The sequence below is a fragment of the Cinclus cinclus genome, chromosome Z, assembly GCF_963662255.1.
Source record: "Cinclus cinclus chromosome Z, bCinCin1.1, whole genome shotgun sequence".
NCBI lineage: Eukaryota > Metazoa > Chordata > Aves > Passeriformes > Cinclidae > Cinclus > Cinclus cinclus.
In genome coordinates, this window is record NC_085084.1 from 50,271,555 (window position 1) to 50,294,513 (window position 22,959).

The 22,959-nt window shown below is 40.2% G+C and overlaps 1 protein-coding gene across 1 annotated transcript in view; it reads left to right on the forward strand.

Moving 5' to 3' along the window:
• LOC134056145 (guanine nucleotide-binding protein G(q) subunit alpha) overlaps positions 1 to 22,959 on the forward strand; it is a 116,585-nt gene that overhangs the window by 88,929 nt on the left and 4,697 nt on the right. Inside the window, exons 4-6 of the mRNA XM_062512721.1 lie at positions 814 to 942; positions 1,880 to 2,009; positions 14,111 to 14,264. Of these exons, the coding sequence (XP_062368705.1) occupies positions 814 to 942; positions 1,880 to 2,009; positions 14,111 to 14,264 (413 nt within the window). The remainder of the gene's footprint in view (positions 1 to 813; positions 943 to 1,879; positions 2,010 to 14,110; positions 14,265 to 22,959) is intronic.

The following is a 22,959-nucleotide window of genomic DNA, read 5'->3' on the forward strand; positions in this document are numbered from 1 at the left end:
CACCATTAACCAATGAGCAGAATAATTCTATGTTGTAGTTATTGAACATTTACAAGCAATTTTATAGCAGTTTTGGATTATTTGCTGACCAACTGGAGTGTGTTTCAAGTACTGCAGGTTTATCAACCTAATCAGCAGTTTCAGTGTGAATACAGGAATTCAGGTGCCAGAGATTGCTCTAATTAGTTTGTGCTGCCTTCCGGTAACAAGATCTGGAGAGTGATGTAATTGTCAGTGGTTGGAGTTTTCCATTTTAAATGTAGTCTCAAAACTGCTCTTTATCCTCCTGTCATAACTGGTAATGATCTATTACCAGTCAGTTACACTAGACTGCTGAAGATTGTTATCTCTTCTGTAGCAGTCCATTGTCCTTTGGAAGGTTCATGTTAGTTTACCCAGGTGTGTGTATGTAGTCACTACAGACTGCATATCAAGAAATAAGTTATATATTCCATGGAATTTTAAATTTTTCATGCTTTATATAATACTGTCTCTAAATTTCCCAGAATTACATAATTGACAGCTTTAGTGAATTTACATGTGAAAGTCAAACAAAGTTGTATGGGAAGAAAACCCCATAATAATTATGCTACCTTTCTTGTAGAGATAACTTGAACCTAAGTAAGTGGCGACAGAGTACATTTTTATGTTTTGTCCCCTCTTTTCTGCCGATAATGCTTTTTTATTTTTTTTTCTCTGTTGTACTTCTCCATACCCCACAGCCCATTTCCTTCCCAAGTTTTCCCTTCTCTTTTCCTTGGTGGGAGGATGGTGTCACTGTCTAGCATTCCTGTTGTTTCTCCCTGTTTATAGCTATCTTAATGACTTGGACCGCATAGCAGATTCTACCTATCTGCCAACCCAACAGGATGTGCTCAGAGTTCGAGTCCCAACAACAGGGATCATTGAATATCCATTCGACTTACAAAGTGTCATTTTCAGGTAGGAAAAAAGGTTTTAGCACTCACTTGCTTGATTTCTTTTGTTTCCTTTTACATTAACAATGCCAAGTAAGGATATTGGTTTAAAGTGCATAAAAAGCAATTATTCTGTTTCTGAAATTTGAACTTGGTCAATTTATCTTCTTGTAATTGTCCACATATGTTTAGGAGCTCATGTTAAAGATGTCAGAATGATCAAAGACAATTAGGTTTGCTATTTTTGAGAGTAATTTTCAGTGATAGAAAATCTGCAATTTATCTTTTCAATAATATGTATCAAAGTTTTAGTATGCATCATAATCTGAAAATACAACTGTATGTCCTTGTTATTCATGTAAATTATGGAATAAAAAGTTACCATTTGTGCAGTTGATTTTTAGAGAGATATCACCCTACTTTTGTGCAAGTACAGTTCAAAAATAACTATGGAGTTGTAATTATGAGTTAGACACCCGTGTTTACGCTGAAACATGGAACGAAGTGGGAATACATGGCAAGCAGACAGGAGTTTTTATTTAGTAGATACGTATTGTTTTCTATTTGTCTGCTTAACATGGGGCAGCTTTAACAAGTTGTGGGTTTTGATTCTGATGTGTGTGGGGGGAAAATGTAGTCCACCATCTTTTTTGTGTCTGTTGCTGAATAAATACATGAGGCATACATTGCCAAATCATTGCTCATGAGACCTTTATATATCATAATTCTGAGGGGCTTGAGACTCACAATAGCTCAAATACAGAAAATCCATCAGACTTAAAGCAAATATGATTAACTGTCTGCTTGCAACATATTCTATTAAATACCAGCGGGAAAAAGAATCATTAAGGAAACCAAACGAAACTGTGTTTTTATCTAAATCTTTGATTTTTGTTGTGTTTGTGGTTGGATGTTTATCTGTTAAGGTGTTCATGGAATTGATGTAGTTGTTAATTTTGCAGAATGGTGGATGTAGGAGGCCAACGATCAGAAAGAAGAAAATGGATACATTGCTTTGAAAATGTCACATCTATCATGTTCCTAGTAGCTCTTAGTGAATATGATCAAGTGCTTGTGGAGTCAGATAATGAGGTAAGCAATTGTCAACAAAACTGACGAGTTTAAAAAAAAAAAATTTTTACCAGTCCAGTCCCAGATGTTTTTAAAATGCATCTACAAGCAATCATGCACAACTGGCACCCAGCAGAGTGAGAAGCACTTTAGGGGTCAAAGGGAAAGAAGGGTTCAATCTTCAGGTAGGGCTAAGCTGATTCACTCTCTGAAGGATTCGAAGAAGTGTCTATTTTGTGTTGAAAAGGAATATAGTTAAATACAGAGGAATGTTTGTTCAGTTACTGTTCTGAGCAGAGGCATAATAATAGTTGCTGTGAATGAAGACAGTATTTATAGATTCCTAGGGAACAGACTCTGGGATAGTAAATTCCATTCCTTTGACTTAAAGCCCAAGGTGTATATTGTATTTTTATTTCAAAAAGCAAGTAAGTGGGTGGGCTGAGGGTTCAAAGCACAATATCCACTATTTTGAGTGCAGTTTTGAATGAAGACTAAGGATGATTTTTTTATGTTGAGGGTATTTTGTCTCTCCTAAGGGCTCTTTTATTTACTCATCAAACTTTTATGAATTTTACTCATTAGCACTGTCCTGTGCCAATCTTTCAGCACATACTTTGAAAAGTTAGCTGGAGAAACAAGAACATTTGACAATATCTTCTTCATGGCTGCCTACAAGTTGCACTGTTTAAGACAGTGGCTGACATAAAGTATAACAGGTGTCCCTGGACAATCACGTTTTGTACGTTGAGCTTTCTTTAGGATTAATTTTTTTAAAAGCCTTGGAGCACTGGGAACTTCTACATTTGTAGTGCTTTCATAAAACAAAACTATTATTACGTTAATTGTATAATTATCTGTGTCATTCAAAGTTGAATTTCCATGAATTATGATGTACTGTGCACCAGCTTCATCTCCTGTAATTTTGGATGTTAAACCGCTGTAGTTAAAAAAGAGAAATGTCAGACTTGGTTTGTTTCAAGTCAAACTGGAACTGTCTGGTACTATCTTTTTCTGTTTGCATTATTCTTTTGTAGCCACAAAGTCAACACGCAAGATACTAAGCATTTTAATGACACAAATCAAAGCAAAATTTATTGGAAATTGCATAAAGAAAAATTAGTCATGATGATTTTAAAATACTATTATAACTATCCAAAATAAGCTTCATGGAAGTCAAAACCTTGCAGGTGGTTTTTGCAGCTTACTACTGAACTAATTATGTTTTTTTTTAACAACATAGGAAAACCTCTGAACCCTTTTGGCTTTCAGTCTAAAATACATTCATTACTTAAAATATATTCAGTACTTTAATTCAAAGCAGTTTTTGTTTTCAAGTCATAACGTATGTAGCCTAGGAGGCTTTCCAGTGCACTTAGGCCTGTGTTGCTCTAACTGTGGAAAGGATCAAGTCTTACAACTGATCTGGGCACCTGAAGTTTTGGCTTCCAGCAAACTTGTAGTCTGTCTGTCTAGATTTTATTGGTATGCCATGGCTCTGCCTTCTTCCCTTCTTTTTCTCTCCCCTATGTCTCTAAACATTGCCGTCCCAGAATTAATGGAAGAATGTGTTTATTTATTCCACATAAAGAAAAATGTAGTTTGTCTGAATGTGAGTGGCAGAAATATGGCTTTAAATGTGTTTGTTAACACCTTGAATTAAGAAATTCAACCTGCAAAGATATTTTTGTTCTTCACTGAGGTGTGACAACCTCAGGAGGGATGCCAGTGATTTAACATGAAGACTTTGGTAACCAGCCAAGAGATACTTCTCACACTTAGCTTTAAATTCTGGAACAGTATTGAAATTTTAGCACCAAAGGAGTGCTTTGAAGGGAGTGAAGGGAGTGTGTGTGAAGGCTCTACTTTCTTAATATATGTGCCATCAGTGAGATACTAGGATAAAATGTAATAATATTTTGGTCTGTGTGCCTCATATTGAAATTAAAATACCTGACTTGACAATTTACAGTGTTCTGCTATTTCCTTTTCGTTGCTTTCATGGCCTGATTAAACTATGATTTTTGTAAGGTGGCCTACTTTCTTTTTTTAATTAGTCCACTCCATATTGCCTGAGCTCTCATTTCCTGTCGTAAGTTTTTACAAAGAGAAGTGTAGTGTTTAATCATTTAAGTCCATCCTTTTCAGTTAATACAGTTTTTCATTAATATAATTTTTATGAGTAAATAGAAATCTTTAAAAACTACTGTTTTCTGTTTGGGGTGATGGTCGTTATGGGACCTTCCTTGTTAGAAAATAAAGACTTGATTCTTATTTCAAAATGTAGTGTTTGATGGATGGTCAATCAGTTGTTCTTTCCCTGTTTACCTTATTCAAGACAAATACATTTGGATTATAAATCAGATGAGGTTGCACTTAGCTGGGAGTCTGTTAGTGTCTCTTACTGTATATATGTGAGGTGGAGCTGGGAACTGTTAACTGTTTTCATGCCCTTGAAAGAGTTAAGAATTGAGAGTTCTGAGGAATATAACTTGTGTAAAGGGGCACATATACGAAATAAGACAAGAGTTCAGACTTCCTGTTATTCAGACATGTGCAGGATGACTTCCAAATGACACATCCATGAAATTGCTCTCCCATGACAAACATCTGAAGAGTTGGGAGCTTCAGTCCTGCAGATAAGCATGCCTGGCTGTCCCAACTGTATTTTAGCTTATGATTTCTCTTAGTAGGCAATAGTCAGACCCAATGGCATCTTTTCTAAGTGTGTGTCTAGATTGTACGTACTTGATTTTGGTGCATAAATACAAAACAGGAAGAGTCAGTTAGGATGGTATATTTTAACACATCCTGCAAAGATTTCAGTTGATGCACAATCATTAAATACTTCTAACAAATGCAAGGGAGAGATAGCTAACTGCTCCAAATTTTGCCCTTAATAAAATAGAAAGTCTGTCTACATTCATTGCTGAAAATGAGGACAAAATTTGAACCAGAGGACATCATATACTAATTACATTAATAGTACTGTAAATTAAATAAATATTCCATCAGTCTGATGTGATGTGAAACAGGACATATTATAAATTAAATTGTTAGATGTTTGACCTTTTCATTTTTTTCAGAAAACTCCATTAGGATTAGAGGTGAGATAAAAAATGAAGGAATCATCTCTCTGTTAAATGGATTTATGATATGTCTTGTGGGTCATGCTCTGGCTCTGAATTATGCCAGCAAATTTGGAGAAATTGGCCATTTTATCACATGGCATAGTTTAGAACTTCTTATGTTTAAAATCAATTTTTTTCTTAAGGATTTTTTTCCCTAGATTTCTAGGATATGCTGCATTTGAATATGTATTAAGAGGTATCTCCTTTCAACATATCAAGTTTCAGCATCTCAATGCAATAATTAGAAAAATGAGTTCCAGTTTTTTAAGAGTATCATAACCACTTCCAGTTAGGGAAGAACTAGAGGCATAACAGTGTATCCGTGAGATGAAGTTCCATAAAAAAGTGGTTTTCATTATCTTTGCACAACTAGTTAAATACTTAGAAACAGCAAAATAGAGAAACGTGTTTATTGAAGCTTGTACATATTTACTAGCGCACTAAAAGTCTTAAGGTATGTAAGATTTCATATAGTTTGTGTAGCTTTGTGGTGGTTATGTGTAAGTTTTTATTTTCCTAGGGTTCTCAGTGCAAAACCAGAAAAGACAGAATACAATTTCCTCAGTTCAGCTAAATTAATTAATTTATAGGCTAAGTGAAAATTAGAAACTTTCTAAACTATCAAAAAGTAAATGCTGTCTTTCCTGAGGTATTTTCAGATGCTGCAAAGCAACAGAGGCATTGGAAGCACAAAGTATGCATTGATAAAAGATGATTTTTATGTGTAAGTCATTATGAGTATTCTGAACATTGCACAAAATATATTTGGGGGAAATGCCAGTTTAGATTATTCTCATCAGAGATAATACATTTTGGTTAAATTGTGAAATGGGAAATTCTTTCAGGATTGGAGGTAAACTGTTAACCTTCTTAGTAAGAGGAGATTGTTTTTAAGTAGAGTGCGGTATGTTTCAAAAAATACCTTTTGTTTGAAAGCCCTTTTTTAAGTTTGTACTGTATCTTAAGCAATTACGTTTGATTTATCTGCAGCCAAAACTTGGAATTTCTCTTAAAAGAGGAGCACCTTCCTTTCCATTTTATCATCAAACTGTCACTCAATTTTCATTGTAGTTTTATTGAAAGTACCATCTGTTTGTAATCCATGTATTTACAGGTTTGATCCCCTATTACAGTTCTTGTGGAAAAGGATTGTAATGTATGAAGCAGGCAGGAATGGCTTAAGAATTCTAAGATTTTAAAATAATAGGAAAATTGATTTTTCGGCTTAAGAAATCCTAGACATATTATCCTAGAGGTCTTTTCCAACCTAAATCATTCTATGATTTTGTGCCTTCAAGCCTGTGTTTAATACTGCCATTACTTCCTGCCTGTTCTCTTTTCACACATATTAAGGTGTTTTCTAAGATCTGTCTCTTCTGACAGCTTGGCAAATGCCATATTGCTCAATTGACATTTAAAAAAAAAAGATGCCATAAAGATAATTTCTCCATGTTTTGTCCACTGACTTTGCTTCCTTTCAATATGGTTTTGTCTGCTTTTAGGACCTGCATCATCTAACCCGATAACCAGATGATAACCAGATTGAATCTTTTTTATTCCAGTTTTGATCAGTCCCTTTTGAAACATTCTAACCTAGATTTTTGCATGAGGTACAGTTATCTTAATTCTGAACTGAAGTTCCTCAGAAACTTGTCTAAACCTGCTCTATTGCACTGCGGTGTGACGTACAGTGTTGCAGCAGCCAGCTGTCTGAAGAATGCTGCTTACACTGGTTGAGAACTCTCCTGCTGTAACTTAAAGCTATCTTATTTTGTGTTCAGCATCCCATTGACTTACAACTTCTTATCCTGAGTTTATAGACTTCTAAAGCAGTGGTTGTTACTTAAAAAGTGCATCTGTGGTCCCCCATCAGGTCTTCCAGGTTTCTGGCATGTAGAATAGTGGGTTCATTTACCAGTAACAGATGTTTACTTGGGACTAGCAGTAAGAAGGCATAATTTTGTAGTTTGAGATGTGACCAGAACCAGTAGGTCTGGAGGTGGCTGGAGCAATGTTTCCAATAGCCAGTGCACATATCTTTCAGGAACTCAAGGGGTCTCAACCTAGAACATCTGTGTCTCTGGAACATGATAGATGAAAGGAAGAAGGGACCATCTGACTTGAGTCTCTTATGGAAGCAGCATGGAGCTAAATACTCCAGGAAGAAAGTTGCTCTTAAAAATGTTTTGTCCAAAACATTACCAACAGGGGATCATTAAAGTGATGTAATTGTCCATAAATACAGTAGCTGTCAGTAAAACTGTTTTTGACTTGGTGTTCCTGTATCATGAGGGCTGAAAACAGAATTGTTTGTTTGGGGAGGTAGGATCTCCATCCTGAAGAGAGATGTTCAGAGCTTGACTGAACACAGCCATGAGTAAAATGATACAAAGTTCTTCCTGCTGGGAGCAAGGAGTTGTACCTGATGACTTCCATGTAAAGATCCACACCACTGTAATTTCTTCTTTGATTCTAGAACAAACTGTTGTGTGACGTCTTTTTCTTTCTTTCCTTGGGGAGCATCTTTGTATTCATGTCAAGGTTTTTCTGTAGTTTCTTTAATACCCCTGAAGAGCCCTACTTTATTCGAAAGTGGGTATCTGCATTAATGTAGTTACCTTCACAATACTTAATTTACACTGAAGAGCTGTCTTGCAATTTTATCAGATGAAATCATAACAAGATATTAAGAAAATTAGGGCTTCAGTATCTCAATCTCAACTACAAATTGAAGCTGATCAAACTTTGTAGAGTGGTTTCCTTCAATGTTTTTGTGCTTCAAGTAACTGGATAAAGGCACTGTTCTTTTGATTGATGGAAAATGTTGTTGTTTGTAGTTTGCCTCACAGAGAAAGGATCAATGTTGCTTGGTTTGTTAAAAAATATTCCAGTTAAAATTTAATTTATTAAAGTTACTTAAAAATAATTACATGTAACCCAGGATAGGTATTTTTACAGTTAGGTGATTTATGTTTATACAGGTATGGAGATGCAGGCACACATGCTTACATTTTGAATCCAAACAAAAGTACATTAGCAAAACAGATGAGCCTAGATGGAACCTGTGTGGTGTTCATTAGTGTAAACGTTAACAGGTGACAAATTGGTAAGTGTTCCAGTCACACTTTTTTGAGATGGGCAAAAATAAGAAATGCGTGAGGCTGCATGGTTCAGGGTATGTTTACTCTTCAAAGAGGCAATTATCTCAACAACATATTTCATTTTTTCATCAGAGCTCTCATGCTGTTCACATCTGAGCATGCTTCCACTTCTAGCACTGTGTTCCTTATTCACAGGTTAGTCATACATGGTGCTTAGCATGAAGGCTGAAGGTAAACAATTCTGAGATCAGAAGACTTCTTTCTACATCATTAATAAATGCAATGCTTCAGTTGGCTGGCTTTTCATCAGCAGCCAACAATCCAGAGCAATTGAGCATATGGCAGAGGGATAATACAAGCTCCCAGTTAGAGCTAAAATCCTCAAATAGTAATCTTATTTATTTATTTATTTATTTTCTCATGGGAAATCAAATCTCCAGAACTGATTGCTTATTTGGAAACTTGAGAAAATAGCACATTAACTACCTGTGCCAAATCTCATTGCTGGATGTATTGTATCTGTTTAGACCTGTCCACACAAATGCTTATTTCTTTTGGGCTTTTGGATAAAGAGCCTTTTGAATGTAAACTATGAGTACTGGGAAGATTTGCATTTGGAAGAGTCAGAACCTCTCTCTCTTTTGTTGTAGGGGGTGGTTCATAGTGGAAATGGGAGGGTCGGATAATCATGAACTGGCACACAGAGACTGCCAGAAATGCGGCTTGTAAATGCTGCTACTGGCAAAGGTGTGACTGTCACTTTTTTTTTCTTTTCTTCTTCTGAATAACCAGTGTCGGGACTCTCTAGAAAAGAGATTTTTTCAGGGACGATTTGATTTTAAAATATTTTCACTCATTTTTCTTAAATACCTGTAGGTATTTAAAAAATAGCCAAATCTGGCTTTCATGTTTTATCATGAAAAATAATTTAAGAACCATTTTTGCATTTAAATACTTGATAGCAACACTTGTACCATGCTTTATGACTACTCTGTAGACATTTTTTTTACAGTATTTTTGGTTTTTGATGGTTGTTGAACATGTTGTTTTAATGGATTTCAGCTGTCACTTGCTTCACCCGTATCTCTGCTGGGTACATAAAATTGCCATGTATTTTCAAGTACAGTGCTGCAAATTCAGTTTGTGGGGGAGTTGAGACCTCTTCTTCCAGGTGGTTTATGAATACAGTTCTTATCTACAGAGATGTCTTCTAAGTCTTCTACCAGAAGCTGTGTTTTTCAGGCTAGTTTATGGTAAGATTGAAGACAGTGAACAAAATAAAGCAATTATTCCTAAGCTCTGTTTGAAATGGCCTCTAACTGCATTTGTGTTACTCAAAATACTTGTACAGCTATTGAAGTTTTTACTCAGATGACAAGTTACAGCAGTAGAGCTACAAGAGTATACTTCATACTAGTGCAAAAATGCAAAGCACTCCCTATTTTGATACTATATGTACTTCTTCACTAGTGGAGGGCTCTGCACTTACCTCCCACTTCCTCATTTCCTCTGCTATTTTCCAGCTTTTATGTGGTAACTTCATTAAATTTTTAGTCAAGAAATACACTGTAGGTCTTTCTGTACAGCTTGACATTGCTTCTATGAAAATAATTGCTGAAAGTCTTAGTTGGATAATAGAGGCATTCTGAGTTAATATAGAGTTGTACATAAAAAAAACATTCGCAATTAAAGGTTTTGTCAACCAAAATAATAAAGTCCATTACGGTGACACTAACCTTCTGAAATATTAGCCACTGCTTTTTCTGAAGTTTTCTTGCGTCAGTGTCTCATTTTCTACAGTTATCATCTTTGAATGGCCTCTGACTCAAATAAGCATTTTTGTCAGCATACACAAGCTACATACACAGAGCAAGTTGTTCACTGAAAAATGGGTGTTTACCTCCTTGCCACCTTTTCTCTCACTGCATTCCAACAAAGTGTAGTTCCTTAGAGTCTGTGAAATCCTAATTTTTTTAACAGACACTGCTTAAATTGCTATCAGTTTTTTAAAGATATAAGTAATTTCTGCATTTTTCTTTCAGTATGTGAGTTACAGTATGCCCACTAGATGCCACTCTAGATAATCATTAAGACAATAATGGGTGAAACTCCACTAGTGCTTCTCTGTTGTTTCAGATTAATATTTTACCAAGTGTTTTCTGTCAAAGCACTGTTTGTTAGCTGGGAAGTGTTGCTTTTCCTTAGCTTGGTACCAACTGATAGAGCTCTTAAATGCTGTTTTAGCACTCTTGCAGGTATTCTTCATTATATGACAATTGAGTGCTTATAAATTCTCCCAATTTTGTTATTTCTCTAACTGCAGGAGTAATTGCATTTTCCAGAGCAACAGATAGCAAAGAGAATTTCAGTATTTTCATCCAAAGTAGAATTCCATCATTTTAATAGGGAAATTGAAAGTCTACTTATAAAAATAAAATTGGAAGGAAGTATACTCCTTTTTAATCCATTAAAACTTACGGAAGAGTAAGTTTGCATTTGGATAAAAATGTGGGAAAGCATGGTTTATAGTTCTGCTTGTGTTTGTGTTAATGTTTAATGGTTATGCAAAAACTTTGCAGCATAAGATCTTTTATATAAGAGGTATATGATAGAAAGAAATTCCATTTTATTTGTTTTATAAAAACCTGTTTCTAGTCATAAAATTTGACAGTCATGTGATTCATTAGTAAGTACAGTGTTTTTTCTTGATATTTATTCAAATATTAGGATAACTTTGGCAAAGATTATGCAACCTGTTTATGGTTAACAAATTCACTGTTGGAGTATGTCTGCAGTATTTCTTACTTTGTTTTGATTTTTTTATATTGAACTTGCAACTCTGTCAGATTGTATGGAAGGTGAAGAATTGTACACTGGCATCTGTATATCCTAACAAGAAACATAAAGGAACAGCTAGTGATATTTTTGTGGTTTTTATGCAATTTGGGATTGACTACAGACAAAAGCTGAGTAGGGACGTTGTCCAGCAGATCTTTAGGAATGGTGAAGACAGTAATCCTGCAGCTCATTTTCCATGTGCCAAGTCAATGATGAGCTGTTGCTGCTGTTGAACAGGGGTTGCTGTTGAAGGTTGGCTTCACTGCTGACATTGGCTGTCAGCTACTGAGAAAGCCTTGAGCCAGATCTAGCTGCACATTTTTGTAGGTTACTTATTCAAGTTTCTATCTGCAGCAATACTGTAACATGAAACTATCTTTTACACAAGAAATAGTGCATCGTGTTAAAGAAAAATTGTTTTCAGAACAGTAGTTCAACCCTATCATCTTGTGATTAATTAAACTGATTAAAAATATTATGACATGTATATTTAATGAAGCAAAAGAGTGAGCATGCAAAGGAGTGAGCTATCATTAGAAACAAAACCAGTTTCTGACAAATTTTAGAGGATAATAAGCAGTATTGTTGGAGGAATTAACTGTGGCATAAAAATTGGTTTTATCTGCTTTGACATCCATAAATTTGAATTGCCCTTAGTAACTGGATAAACAGAGAGATGAAAGATAGCAGAAGGTTAGGCAGAGATTGGTTAGTCAGAAATTAATCACTTCATTTTTTTTTTTACTTAATCAGTCAATCATAGTAAAATAAAATAATGAAACCATTATAGCATTTTAATCTGTTATCACAAACTGAGGACCTGTATTTCTTTATACAGGCAGATAAAATTTACTTGAAAATCTCTAGGTCATCTTTTAATTCCTGTGAAATATCTGGAGACTACACATCAAAACGACAACACATTAAAATGTCAGTCCACTGTCCTTAACACAATTTGCTTCAATTTCCCTTTGAAATAATTTGCAAAGGGTTTTTAATAAATAGAATTTCATGGTCACCTAATCTGTTGAGAAAAGCATGAAAGTCCCAGAGCCAATGACCTGTGAAGAAAGTATGAGAGACCTGAGCTTGTTTAGTCTGGTGAAGAAGATGCTAGTACTTGCCAACAAGTATTTCTGGAGTTGCACATGTGCCATGGAGCTGAACGTTTTGAATTGGACCATATAACAGATATAACTCTGCTAGGGAGTTCCCAGTGCCTTTTCTTAAGGTCTTGTTAAGAAGTCTATACACAATGTTGAGAAGAAAATACTGTCTTATTAGCAGTTAGTCTAAGGAGCTAGGTTTTGTGCTCAGCTGTGTTGACATAAGTGTTTCTTTCCTTACAGAGTGAAATCCTGGCACTGTTGAAATCAATACAAGTCATGAGATTTGACTGCATGAATGCAAATGTTTTATTACTCTGCATTCATTTTTCAGTATATAAAGTCAGCTATTTATTTTCATGCACCACAGAAGCATGCAACAAAATCTAACAGACCAAATCATCAACTTTTACTACAAAATTGAGTTAGTTTACTATTTGTTTTTTGTTTTCCTTTTTTGTTTTGTGTTTGTTTCGGGTTTTTCAAGTTCCCATTCATGTTTATATTGGCCTCTGTAAAATGCAAATTAATGGAAGTAAATTACACTTATGGCAAAACTGTGAGTTATCTGACTCGTTGTATGGCTCAGCAACAGCAGAACTTGCAGGATTCGTGTTCTTGTTCTCTGAAGCCCCATTTGGTGGTGAAACAGTCTTTTTCAGGGGGCTATAGCTTTAAATAATAGTATTAAAAGGAGTAAGTTAGTTCCTGTGTCTCAAACTGTATTTGCTCTGGCCCTGCGTTAACCAGGTCAAGTCAGCCTAACAGTTCAGAGCTAATCAAATTGTAACATTATTCTACGATGGCAAAAGAGTTTTAGAAATGGAAATAATTGTAGGCATTGCTGGTATTTCAGCTATAATGCAAAGTGGTTTCAGGAGCAGCTAAGGAGTTAAAGGCTAATCCAGTGACAATGTTACCAAAAATCAGCAAAAATAAAACTCCTTAGCCCCGGTGTAGCATTAAGAAGCAGGCATTCTTTATTTGGCCCAATGCATGAGAGGGTAGCTCTTCCAAATACTGTGCATGCTGAGTACAGGACATTTTCTGTTTATATACTATATTTTACATACATATGCATTGATTGTCCCTGAATAAACATACATAAGTGAACATTTCCCTGAAAGTCCTTGACATGTGGTCCCTCCCCTCTGCACATGCAGTCTTTTGTCCTGAGGATCTCTTTGGTGGTACCTGGTCATCAGCACCCCCAAAGTCATACTTGACTGCCTGGTAAACTGGTAAAAGTTAGCATAACTGGACTGGCTGGTTGCTTTTCAGTTTTTCTTCCTACAGAATAAGTGTTGCATTGTTCTAAAGGCTAGTGGGTTGTAACAATAAGTATTGTATCAGTCCACAGGTGCAAACAATTCTTCATCTGGCTACAATGCTAGAAACAAAATTTACAATTTACAGCTTTTTAAAACTCTATGTCATAAACCTTTGATGTTGACAAAATATTCTTAGGTTTTATAATTACTTGAAAATATTTTAAGCTGATCTCTAAGAATTGCTGAACTCTGTATTCAAAATTTCAGAAAGGCATGTAAAATCAATAATGTTCTGAAACCTTGAATTGGTTGTCTTGTTGTATGTGTCTCTACCACAAATCACTTGCATTTCAATAACCACTAGTGTGTTGGCTAATTGAAACTCTGCATATTCACACTTCACAAATGTACCTGTTACAACTTTCATGTTCGTGGATAGTGTTTTAAAGAATACTTACACTTAACTAGCTGACTTTGCAAAAGGAAAATGCTTGAATATTTCATTTTCTGCTTGCTTATTACTTCTAATTTAATTAATTGGATCTTACATATTTCGTAGGAAAGTGCAAAACAAGATATGGATACTTTTGTCAAATGGAGTGAAAATGCATGAATTTATTTAAAAAAAAATTAAATCTCATGACCACCAAAATTCTGCTCTCTTTTTTATTCCAGAATCGAATGGAAGAAAGCAAAGCACTCTTTAGGACAATTATCACGTATCCATGGTTCCAGAACTCTTCAGTTATTCTGTTCTTAAATAAAAAAGATCTACTAGAGGAAAAAATTATGTACTCCCATCTAGTTGATTATTTTCCGGAGTATGATGGTAAGTATAATGACATCAGAGCTCATGCTCTGTTTGCACTGTAGTACTGGCAAATTGTGCTAGCCTTGTCCACATGCTAGACAGATAGATCCTTTGGTATGTTCCTTAAAAAAACACTAAAAAAATGTAAAATGTGATTGAACTTTTGTGGAATTTTTAGACTGCTAATACTTTGTTTTGTTCTGTATTGACTTGTGGGTCAGATGGCCGAACCTTTACTGGGAAGTTTTGACTTTTAGATGAGTGTTGTCATACTAGTAGTGAACCACATTCTGTCATTTTTCATAAGTTAGGATGAGGGTTTAAATTAAAATACAAGAGTTAAAAATAAATAGAAACACAATCCTCAGTTGTACATATAGTCTTCTATTTTTTTGGTGTTTTGAGGTTTGCTTTTATGTAAGATTGGTGTCCTAGTTTGAAAGACAGGTGTTTGCTAAGGAAAGCAGAAGCTTCCCTTTGGACTGAAAAAAAAATGTGACCCTTCCTTCCTTCCTTCCGATTATTATAATTTTGGAATTAAGAGAGCTCTCAGGCAAAGATATGGGGGTAGGAATAACAGTTCTTTACTAGTATATCTAACAAGACAAACAAGAACAACAACAGCTATGAAATTACCCACAAAGAGAACAGTAACTCAGTCCCAGTCCCTCTCTGGCTGCAGGCACCTTTTCCCTGAGCTGCAGTTCCCGGTGCTGGGGGCGGGCGGGTCCCGCAGAGCTGCAGGAGGGCTGGGGGTGGTGGCAGCGCTGTCCCAGGGGGAGAGAGAGAGATGGAGAGAGAGCCCTCCGCTCACGGTGTGGGTCCTGATGCTCAGCAGATTGCTGGATGGTGGCAGGTTACAGCAAGAAGACAGCAGGGCAGGATCCAACAGCAGTGAGGATGGTCCCCGACGCTGGTTCCTTCTCCTCCGAACTCCACGGGGGAAAAATGGGACAAGACCCCGCCTTCCGCTTCCTCTTCTGGCTGTTTGAATCTCGCAGGGTATACCTCTCTCTCTCCCCTTCCACCCCCGGGTCACCAGGGCCCAGTCAACAGGTATCTTAGCATGACAATGGGGAAAATTCCACAGAGGGAAAAGGGAGAGAACCAACCCCCAACATTATCCATCCCGAATTTTCCCCTACCATCATGCCAAATCAAATTAAAATCTTCATAGACATGCATACAGTTACAGATACAGGCACAGTATCATGGGTAGTTCACCCTAAAACAAGGTCTCCTTGGGGTATGCATCTGGTCTTTCCATCCCTTTGCATGATCCACCAGGTACACCCTGGCCCTTGAGCAAAAACCACCCCCCGAATTGGATTGTCTTTGCTGGAGGCAGGGTTCACCCAAACAGTTTTTCCTAGCATACCTCTCATATGCACCACTGGAACCTTGTCCCCATCTGGTGTTCTCAAGGGCTCAGACTGGGCAGGGCCTGCTCGATTAGTGGAACCTCGGGTGTTCACTAACCATGTGGCCTTTGGTAAATTAATCTCCCAGTTCTTGAAAGTCCCCCCACCCAGTGCCTTCAAGGTGCTTTTAAGCAGCCCATTGCACCGTTCCACTTTCCCAGCCGCTGGTGTGTGATAAGGAATGTGGTACACCCACTCGATGCCGTGTTCTCTGGCCCAGGTGCTTATGAGGCTGTTCTTGAAATGAGTCCCATTGTCTGACTCAATTCTCTCAGGGGTACCATGTCTCCAAAGGACTTGTTTTTCCAGGCCCAGGATGGTGTTGCGGGCAGTGGCATGAGGCACAGGGTAGGTCTCCAACCATCCAGTGGTGGCTTCCACCATGGTCAGCACGTAGCGCTTGCCTTGGCGTGTCTGAGGCAGTGTGATGTAGTCAATCTGCCAGGCCTCCCCATACTTATATTTGGACCACCGCCCCCCATACCAGAGGGGCTTCACTCGCTTGGCTTGCTTGATGGCAGCACACGTCTCACAGTCATGGATAACCTGGGAAATACTGTCCATGGTGAGATCCACCCCTCGGTCTCGTGCCCACTTATAGGTAGCATCTCTGCCTTGGTGACCTGAGGCATCGTGGGCCCATCGAGCCAGGAACAACTCTCCCTTGTGTTGCCAGTCTAAGTCTATCTGTGACACCTCTATCCTTGCAGCCTGATCTACTTGCTCATTGTGTTGGTGCTCCTCATTAGCCCGACTCTTGGGGACATGGGCATCTACATGACGGACCTTTACGGGTAGCTTCTCTACCCGACTGGCAATGTCTTTCCACTCATCAGCAGCCCAGATTGGTTTTCCCCTACGTTGCCAGTTAGCTTTTTTCCATCTTTCCAGCCAGCCCCACAGAGCATTGGCTACCATCCATGAATCAGTGTAAAGGTAAAGCTTTGGCCACTTTTCTCTTTCAGCAATGTCCAGGGCCAGCTGAACGGCTTTGAGTTCAGCAAGTTGACTTGATCCACCTTCTCCTTCGGTAGCTTGTGCAACCTGTCGTGTGGGGCTCCATACGGCTGCTTTCCACTTCCGGTTCATCCCCACGATGCGACAGGAACCGTCAGTGAAAAGAGCGTAGCGAGTTTCATCTGCTGGCAGTTGGTTGTATGGCGGGGCTTCATCAGCCCGGGTCACTTGTTCTTGCTCCTCTTCATCGGCAAGACCAAAATTTTCACCTTCTGGCCAGTTTGTAATTATTTCCAAAATCCCAGGGCGATTTGGGTTTCCGATACGGGCGCGCTGTGTGATGAGGGCAATCCACTTGCTCCGTGTGGCATCGGTGGCGTGGTGGGTAGAGGGGACCTTCCCTTTAAACATCCACCCCAGCACTGGTAGTCGGGGTGCCAGGAGGAGCTGTGCTTCTGTGCCAATCACTTCTGAGGCAGCTTGAACTCCTTCATAAGCAGCCAAGATCTCCTTCTCTGTTGGGGTGTAGTTGGCTTCAGACCCTCTGAAACTTCGGCTCCAAAATCCCAGAGGTCGGCCTCGGGTCTCACCAGGTACCTTCTGCCAAAGGCTCCAGGACAAGCCCTTGTTCCCGGCTGCAGAGTAGAGCACATTCTTCACCTCTGGTCCCGTCCTGACTGGGCCGAGGGCTACAGCATGAGCGATCTCCTGCTTGATCTGGGCAAAGGCTTGCTGCTGCTCAGGGCCCCAGTGGAATTCGTTCTTCTTCTGGGTGACCAGGTAGAGAGGGCTCACGATCTGGCTGTACTCAGGAATGTGCATTCTCCAAAAGCCTATGGCACCTAGGAAAGCTTGTGTTTCCTTCTTGTTGGTTGGTGGAGACATCACGGTGATCTTATTGATGACCTCAGTGGGGATTTGGAGCCGCCCGTCTTGCCACTTTACTCCCAGGAACTGGATCTCTCGGGCAGGACCTTTGACTTTGCTCCTCTTGATGGCAAAACCGGCTCCCAGCAGAATCTGGATGATCTTTTCTCCTTTCTCAAATACTTCCATTGCCGTGTTCCCCCACACAATGATGTCATTGATGTATTGCAGATGTTCTGGAGCTTCACCCTTTTCCAGTGCAGCCTGGATCAGTCCATGGCAGATGGTGGGGCTGTGTTTCCACCCCTGGGGCAGTCGGTTCCAGCTGTACTGCACGCCCCTCCAGGTGAAAGCAAACTGAGGCCTGCACTCTGCTGCCAGAGGAATGGAGAAAAATGCATTGGCAATGTCAATGGTGGCGTACCACTTTGCTGCCTTGGACTCCAGCTCGTACTGGAGTTCCAGCATGTCCGGCACGGCAGCGCTCAGCGGTGGAGTCACTTCATTCAATGCATGATAGTCCACAGTCAATCTCCATTCTCCATCAGACTTGCGCACAGGCCAGATGGGGCTGTTGAAGGGTGAGTGGGTTTTGCTGACCACCCCTTGGCCCTCCAGCTCACGGATCATCTTGTGGATGGGGATCATGGCATCTCGATTTGTCCTGTATTGCCGGTGGTGCACTGTGGAGGTGGCAATTGGCACTTGCTGCTCCTTCACCTTCAGGAGTCCCACTACAGATGGGTTCTCTGACAGTCCAAGCAAGGTGTTCAATTGCTTAATGTTTTCTGCCTCTACAGCAGCTATTCCAAAAGCCCACCTGAGTCCCTTTGGGTCTTTGTAATAGCCATTCCTCAGGAAGTCTATGCCTAGAATACACGGTGCCTCTGGGCCAGTCACAATTGGATGCTTCTGCCACTCTTTCCCAGTCAGGCTCACCTCAGCCTCCAGCAAAGTCAATTCCTGTGATCCCCCTGTCACCCCAGCAATAGAAACAGGCTCTTCCCCCACATGTTCTGATGGTATTAGGATGACCTGTGAACCAGTATCAACTAATGCCCTATGTTTTTGTGGCTCTGATGTGCCAGGCCATGGGATCCACACCGTCCAAAAGACCCGGTTTTCCCGTGCCTCTCCCTGGCTAGAGGCAGGGCCCCTCTAGCACTGGTTATTATTTCCTTCCTGGGCATACATGTTGGAGGTTCCCTCAAGGGGATGTGACAAATCATCCTCCCTTTTGTAATACCCTACATCTTGGTTATGGGAAGTTGAGGCTACCTTCACTTTAGTGGAGCTCCTTTGGTTAGTGTTTCCCTCCCTGAGTTGACGCACCCGTGCTGCCAGGGCAGAAGTGGGTTTCCCATCCCACCTCCTCATGTCTTCCCCATGGTCACGCAGAAAGAACCACAGGTCAGCTCGTGGGGTGTATCCTCTCTCCCTAGCTGGGAGATGTTGGGCTTTAACTCTGGGATCTGTGACTCGCACTGGTGCTGCATTGACCTTCCTCATCTCCTCCCTCACCCCTCTTATCTCCTCCTTGAACTCCTCTCTGAGTTCCCTAATCACGGCAGAGACCTGAGCCTGCATTGGGCCGTTCATTATACTCTCAAAATTTCTGAGCTTATCGGCAACAGAACCCACTGTCTCGTGGTTGGTGTCAGCATTAATGGCTGCAATGAATGTGGTGTATTGAGATGGCCCCAGGTGTGCCAGATTCCACAACATCTGCCCTGTGCACCTGACCTTGTCGGGGTCATTGTCATGTTGTCCAGCCCTCCCAAAGAGTACTTCCAGTATTGCTACTTCTCTCAGCTGTTGGATCCCCTCCTCAGCGGTATTCCAGCGCATTCTATGGTGGTGCTCCTGCATTCTCTCTCTATGGACAAACCTCTCTCTTACACTCATTAAAAGCCGCTCCCAGAGGGAAAGGGGGCCTCGTTCCCTTACGAATATGTGATCCACACCTGAGTCCTGGGTCAGGGGTCCCAAATTCCTTGCCTCAGTACCATCCAGTTGCACACCTGTACCCATAAGGTCCCAGACCCGCAGTAACCACGTTGTAAAAGCCTCACGGCCCCTTCGTACAACATCTTTACGCAGATTACGGAGACTCTCGTATGACAGGGACTCTGTGACGATCTCAACCTCTGGCTCCCCTGCTGGTTGTGAGGGCCCTGCTTTCTGATCATTATTATCTAGGTGCTTTATTTTCACCTTAGACTTTCTAGTTTCCACAGGGGCAACTGCTGCTGGCTGTGAGTGCCCTTGCAGTTCAGCTGGAGCCTGGCGAGATGTAACATTTGTGGGTTCCACTGCTGCACCATCAGGTTCTCCCTCTTTAAGGCAGAGGGAGAGTTTCTCAAGAGTTGGGGAAAGGTACTCCTTCAGCATTTGGCCCATCTCCTTCACTAGAAACCCCACCCACTCTGGATGGTTCCTTTCTGAGGTGAGCTCTGGAGCAGAGTCAGGCTCAGGGGCAACATCCTTAACCTCTGGGGCAGGGCCAGGCTCTGGGGCAGGATCCCTATTCCTTGGGGGACGTATCAGGGTTGTCATCCAAGTCAATCTCCCCTCATCTCGGAATGTTAAATAGAACAGGTTTACAAGGCCTATTAGCAATGTCAGCCACTGTATGATATCATTACTGCTTAGAAGAGATTTGAACCCCTCAAAAGCTGGTGGAGCAGACCCAAAAAACTGTCTAAGGGGTTGGGACAAAATTTTCCCTGGTGTCATATCCTCACAGTATGTACCATTATTAAAGTAACCCCAAAAACATACAGTTAGAGTGTGATAGCCCTGAATCCATGTGCCCACCTTCCAGAGGAAGTTAAAAATCCATGAATTTCTCACGTTATCAGCCCACAAAAGGAACTGGATAATAGTTACAGCAGCCTGAGTTATAGGACCCATGTTCAAGTAAGGGATTGCAAGTGGGAGAGATAAAGCTGTGGCCACATGGAGCCCAAACCACGGTAAGCTGGACAACATGATGCCACCTAACACAAAGCTGAGGTAACTCAAGAACTGTTATTCCTTTTTCACCCTTTTCTCTCAATGCCCTTGGGCCCCACGTTGGGTGGCCAAAATCTGTCGTGGTTTGAAAGACAGGTGTTTGCTAAGGAAAGCAGAAGCTTCCCTTTGGACTGAAAAAAATTGTGATTCTTCCGATTATTATAATTTTGGAATTAAGAGAGCTCTCAGGCAAAGATATGGGGGTAGTAATAGCAGTTCTTTACTAGTATATCTAACAAGACAAACAAGAACAACAACAGCTATGAAATTACCCACAAAGAGAATAGTAACTCAGTCCCAGTCCCTTTCTGGCTGCAGGCACCTTTTCCCTGAGCTGCAGTTCCCGGTGCTGGGGGCGGGCGGGTCCCGCAGAGCCGCAGGAGGGCTGGGGGTGATGGCAGAGCTGTCCCAGGGGGAGAGAGAGATGGAGAGAGAGCCCTCCACTCACGGTGTGGGTCCTGGTGCTCAGCAGAGTGCTGGATGGTGGTAGTTCACAGCGAGAAGACAGCAGGGCAGGATCCAACAGCAGTGAGGATCGTCCCCAACACTGGTCCCTTCTCCTCCGAACTCCGCGGGGGAAACGGGCCGAGACCCAGCCTTCCGCTTCCTCTTCTGGCTGTTTGAATCTCGCGGGGTTTCCCTCTTCTCTCTCTCCTCCCCCCCCCTTGTCACCAGGGCCCAGTCAACAGGTATCTTAGCATGACAATGGGGAAAATTCCATAGAGGGAAAAGGGAAAGAACCGACCCCCAACAATTGGCTACCTAAGGGCATGTGTCATATGCTCTCTGTAACACTCTGAGAGACATGCAACCACTCCTTGACCCTTTTATGTTACCTTTTTAAACTGTGTTTTAATTTAATATTAATTATGTGAAGTTATGGTGTTTGTCCATTATAAAAAAATTTGGAGCTATATAAGTGTTTCTACTAAAGCTGTACTTCCAGGAAGTTCTCATGAGGGGAAAAGCTAAGAATTTTGAGGTAATTAAGTGGATAAGGCCTTGGTAACAGGGAAGAACCAAACTCATATAATAAGAGATCTAAAGAACTAAATGTTCCTATTTAAAAAAAAAAGAAAAGAAAAGAAAATTGATTTTGTCCCACCAGGAAGGAACAGCTGATTGGGAAGCTGAGAAAAAGACTGGAATTCTCATGTTCAAATATGGAAAGTAATAATAGGAAAAATGTACTTTTTGTTTTCTGTTAAAGAGGAACAGAACAGTAAAAAGCCTGCAGGATTAGATCATATTATTTATTAATTCAATGTAAATTTAGTTTCATAGTAATGACCAGAAGTGAACTGGCAGTTGAATAGAAATATGCATGTTCTTTTGAATTTCCTTTGTGTAACAAGTTCCCTAAACAACATCCCAAAAGTGAGTAGACCTTACAGTCTGCTCTGTTACTGCATCTGAAATGCTGACAAAAGCTGTGTAAAATGCTTGTCCGGGGGAAAAAAACAAAAAAAAAAAAGAAAGGACAATTCAAACAGTTCATAGAAATTTCATTTCTCTTGTCCTTTTCCTTTGGTGAGAGTAAGAAAACATTATGGACTATCAGGGATGTGGGAGTGAAGATCTGCAAGTCTTTGAGAATCATTTGTTTCTTGATTCTGCAGATCTTGCAGGACCTAACTCCAGAGACAAAGTTATAGGTTACAGTTTGATTTGACTACTTCTGGTGGCAGGGTAGGGTCTGTGACTTGCAGAGGTCACCATGTGTTCCCCTCTTCTATCCCAGTACAGAAGGGGGGATGTGAGAAGTGGGAGATCTGGGGAAGGTATCAGAAATAGGTATTTTTCAGTTGTATTGCTTCTCTTACCTTCAGAAGGGAGGAAGTAGGCTAGGGATGAGAACTGCTGGGCATGGTGGCAAATTGGACAGATTAAATTAAGGAGTTCTGCTGCACAATGCCTTAGTATGGGCGTTGAAAGCGAGGCTGAGCCATGCTCCTAGGTGAGTGTATCATATGAAGACATGCTTTGCATGCTAGTACTAGACAGCTGACTGACAGGCTGATGGAGGGAGAGAGGGCAGACACAAAAAGAGGCTATAGTTGGAAGTAAAAGAGAAGAAAAATATTGGTGTAGCAACTACATAGATCTTCAAGGTATCATTTAGAGCCAGACGTGGAAAACTGCTGATTAGGGAGAGCAGTGGGCAAGAAAGCTACTAACTCTATGAGAGCTCTTTTCTAAGTCTCTTACTTAGACCAGAAACACTTTGCCATCTAAATCTTGCTTCTGCACTGCTCTTTTGGCTGTGAACATGAATGAATCCTCCCTGTTCCAGGCTGGAAGTAATTACTTCACCTTCTGTGATCTTTTAAGCTGAAAATGTAGTTTGGTTAGATTGACTCTGTCATTCTGAGAGTTACAACTTTAATTCAGATCTGATAGGATCATTAACATACATTACTTAGATACCAACTGATTGGTTAGAACATGTGCCT